General features: G+C 34.5%; 1 protein-coding gene across 1 annotated transcript; it reads left to right on the top strand.

Moving 5' to 3' along the window:
- Nucleotides 1-1,371: 1,371 nt before the first annotated feature.
- LOC112502982 (zinc finger BED domain-containing protein RICESLEEPER 2-like) lies at nt 1,372-1,968 on the top strand. The gene has a single exon (XM_025107026.1). The coding sequence runs from the start codon at nt 1,372-1,374 to the stop codon at nt 1,966-1,968; it is 597 nt and encodes a 198-aa protein (XP_024962794.1).
- The last annotated feature ends 2,532 nt before the right edge of the window (nt 1,969-4,500 follow it).

Here is a 4,500-nt window from a genome sequence, read left to right as displayed (position 1 = left end):
ATTTTTGGAGTTGGGTATGCTTGTTGGTTGGTGATTTGAGTTTATCTTGAAAATGGTCTTACTTGTTTGTTAGTTAATTAATGTTAGTGTTGAAAGGTAATTATTCATCAACAATATGTTATAATTTCATATTATTTTTCTAAGATGGAAAATTCACAAAACAAGAACATAAAATATATTGGACATAATGCTACGGAAGGAAACGATAAGGATAATACGACTTGTAATGCCACAAATGATTCTGTAAGCATGCCTTTGGGTTCAAATATTACCCCCGAGACTGAAGTAAGTGAACCAGCAAACAAAAGATTGAAATTTGTTGTCTAGAACCATTTTGAAGCAATATATATTGATGGTCTTTGCCGATTTGCAAAATGTAAGTATTGCAATAAGTAGATGACCGGTAGACCTAATGATGGGACAACACATTTGAAAGATCACTTCAAGATATGTCCGAAGAGAGTTACAAAAGACATGACACAACATATTATAGTTCAAGAGCAAACTGCTAAGGATGGAAAAACATATTTATTGAGTAATTATAACTTTAGTGCTGAAAGCTCATGAAATGATGTAGCTAAAATGATCATTCTTCATGATTATCCACTTTCTATTGTTGAGCATCATGGCTTTCGTAAGTATTCAAATGGTCTTCAACCTTTATTTAAGGTGCCTTGTAGAGCTACAATCAAGTCTGACATCATGAAGATATACGAAACAAAAAGAGGTGGTGTATTGCGATGTTTGGAAGAAAACGAAAGTAGGATTGCTCTTAGTTTGGATATGTGGACAGCCGGTAACCAAAACAAAGGTACATGGCACTAGCAACACACTACATAGGTGCCAATTGGATGTTACAAAATCGGATTATCAAGTTATTTATTTTTTTAGTATTTTGTGCTATTTTTATAATTCAATGTTAATATTCTCATTTTAATATATTCTTTGAATCTTTGATGCAGCTTTTTACATGTGCCATCTCCACACACTGCTGATGCATTGTCCGAAGTTATGATCGAGTGCTTTATGGATTGGAACATTGACAACAAGTTATCAACATTGACCCTTAACAATTGTTCAACAAATGATGCTTTGGTTGACAGGCTCTTAGGTACTCTTTCTCCTTCCTCCTTAATTTTGAAGGGTAAGTTGTTTCACATGAGATGTTGTGCACATATCATTAATCTCATTGTGCAAGATGGGTTTTCTATGATTGAGAAAGCAATCAAGAATGTTAGGGATAGTGTCTCATTTTGGACATGTTCTCCTAAAAGAGCCCAAGACTTTWGACTCGTTGCACGACAACTAGGTGTAGATTGTGAAAAAGAATTAGTGCTTGATTGTTAGACTAGGTGGAATTCTATTTATACAATGTTGAATGTTGCTTTCGAATATAAAGATGTCTTTACTCGTTTAAGCAAGAAAGAGAAACATTATGTTTCTTTACCTAGTGAAGAGGACTGGAGAATGGCGACTAATGTATGTGATAAGTTAGGTTTATTTTATCGTGTGACAGAGACATTCTTCGGGACCAAATATCCCACTTCCAACATGTTCTTCCCTTTGATATGTGACAAAAAATTATCTATTAAGAGTTGGGAAGACGATCAAAATGACGTTATTAGGAACACGACATCAACTATGTTGCTTAAGTTCGATACATATTGGGGAGTCATACACGATGTGATAAGTGTGGCTATTGTTCTAGATCCTAGATATAAGTTAAAGTTGATAAATTATTTCTTCCTGAAGATTTATAGTGTGGACTCAAAAGATGAGGTTATGAGGATATGGACTCTATGTATTGATATATTTAAGGAGTACAAAAAGAAACATGATCAGAATAAAAGGAAAGAACAAAGTGGCACAACTGTTTCAAGTGAGGGGAAATCTTCTTCAAACAAGGCCTCATGGCAATTAGATATTGAGAATATGATCTCTGAGGATGGCATGTTTGAAACGACTTAGTTGGATTATTATTTGTTAGAGAAATTGTTACCACAGGAAGAAGGGTTTGATATATTAATGTGGTGGAAGTGCAACGATGCCAAGTTTCGTATCATGCAGCGGATTGCGAGGGATGTGTTGGCCATTCCTATTTCAACAGTAGCTTCAGAATCGGCTTTTAGCATGAGTGGAAACAAGGTAACAAAACAACGAAGTCGACTAAAATCACAAACAATTAGGGCTTTGATTTGCAGCTAAAGTTGGCTAAGAAAAGAAATTGAAGGTAATAATTATATAAATTGTTTGTTGTAATAACTATGTAAATTGCAATTGGTATATATAATTTTTCTGACTTGCAGTATTTTATTTCAGATAAAAAACATGGAGAACCAAAAGGATTTGATCAAACGATTGGATACGATGAAGATGTTGATTGTTGAGGGACTGGAATTATGTGTTGCTTGGAAAAACTTGTTTTAAATTTTACATCTCATTGGATTATTGTTAATTTTACAATTTTATTATTTTTATTAGGCAAGACTAGATACGATGTAATGATGTTGTCATGTTGATGTTGCTTGGAAAAAACTTATTAATTTTAATTTCACAGGGTGTTGAAAGGGGGTTGACCAAAAGTTGACCGGGGCCGAAAAGAAAATCCCCGTACCCGCCGGGTACTAGGGCCGGGGCTTGGGATTTTGGATATAAACCGGGGCCAGGGCCGGGGAGTGCAAACCCCGCCCCATCCCCACCTCGTTGCCATCCCTAACTGTTATTACTCTTCCAGCTCTTCTGATATATGTTGTCTCCAGTCCACCTGTTGTACCTCCTCCTATTCATAAAATTAGTGGTTTTGCATGTGGAGCACATGATCCTTCTGTTGCTAAGATTGATTAATTTATTAGTAGATCTCACAAAACAAGAAAGAATATTGTTTGTAACAACAGAGTTACGGGATGAAACAGATTCAACTTTATTTACCCAAATACTTTTAACTTTAGAAGAATAATTGGGTGATCCGAGCACATCCTCTTGATAGTACTGATTTGAAGAACGAGAATAGTTCTTAGAAACAGTTTATTTAGGGCTGTTTTACACTGTGAAGAAGAACAAGTTGAGCTTTGAGCACTTGAAAAGTCTTTAACTTTCTTTAAAAGTTGGTCTCTTTCATCAGCAACTAAAATCGTACTTCTCTTTAAGTTCAGTTGTCATTTTCAATTCAGTTTCAAGTTCTGTCTTAAGATCAGACAATTTCTTAGAAGTATTCAGGAGTTACCTTCTAACTCCTTCTTCAGCTTCTCAAACATCTTCTTCTCTTTATCAAACTCTCGTCTCTTCTCATCTTAGCTGCTCTTTTCATTCTCAAAAGCAACGTCGAGCCATTTTTTCTTTTCTGCAAACTCTTTGGTAATTGCTGCATATTTCTTAGCAGTATTTTTCTTTTCAAGAGCAAACAACTTCTTCTCTTCATCCAAAGCTTTCTGCTTTTGAGCAATGCAGTCAGATAGTTCAAGGTTCTTGCTCATACATTCTTCTCTGATCTTTTTCTTCTCTTTATCAATCTTGGCTCGTTCCAAGATGATTAGTTGCTCAAAATCGGAAATTTGATTTCAAAGCATTTTGGCATTTAATTCCAGTGAGTTGATCTTATTCTCAAAAGATATTCTCTTAGAATCATATCTTTTCTCTAATTCAAACATTCTCTTCTTCTCTTTTTCAAAAACTATTCTTTCAGCACTTAAACTCTTTTCAGCTTTCAAAACCTTTTCTGTTCTAATTCCAGTAATATCCTTATCTCAATCAAATCATTCTCAGACTTATGAAATATATCTATGAAGTCCTCCGTCTCTGTATGTTTTCTTTCTGGAGAGTTCCTCTCAGTTTGCAGTCCAGTTTCAGATTTACGAAGTTTATTGACTAAATCTTGTTTTATCTTATTGGAACTGCTTATCTCATCATCTAATTCTTTGCTGCATCCAAGGTTTTCTCAAGTTCGCTAATTTCATGTGAGAAACCTTTTTCAAAATTTTCTCTCAATGCTCTATTCTCTCTTTGTTGATCTTTAATAAATTCCTTATCTTTATGATTTTCATTAAACATGTTTATGTATTTGTCTTGATAATCTTTTACGCTCTTTTCCAACTTAGAAATCTTAACTCTCAGTTCCTTATTCTCCTTCTCAAGATAAACTGCCATTTCAAAATTAACGATTGATCAAAGAATCTAATTGTCACACCCCGCTAAAGCGGAAACACGAGATGTAACAGGCAAGCGAGTCATAGCAACAGTTTATAAATAACACTAATCCACGTTGTTCAAAAACAAAACAATTCATCGACATAACAGATATTAGAACTTTTCAAGACGTTCACAAAATACTTCAAATTCTTGACTTAATCGATCCATGCTCAAGTATCCTCCCATAAATCCAAATAACTTTACTTAGAACCTGAAAAGCATGGAAACAAAACAAGGTCAACTACATAGAGTTGGTGAGTTCACGGGTTTTCATATGCATAAAACGTTTCAATGCATAAACCAAGTAATAGCAAA

Source organism: Cynara cardunculus, unplaced genomic scaffold (genome assembly GCF_001531365.2).
Source record: "Cynara cardunculus var. scolymus isolate 2C unplaced genomic scaffold, CcrdV1 Un_Scaffold_2296, whole genome shotgun sequence".
NCBI lineage: Eukaryota > Viridiplantae > Streptophyta > Magnoliopsida > Asterales > Asteraceae > Cynara > Cynara cardunculus.
Note: the sequence above shows the minus strand (reverse complement) of the source record. Positions and strands in the feature narration are given on the sequence as shown.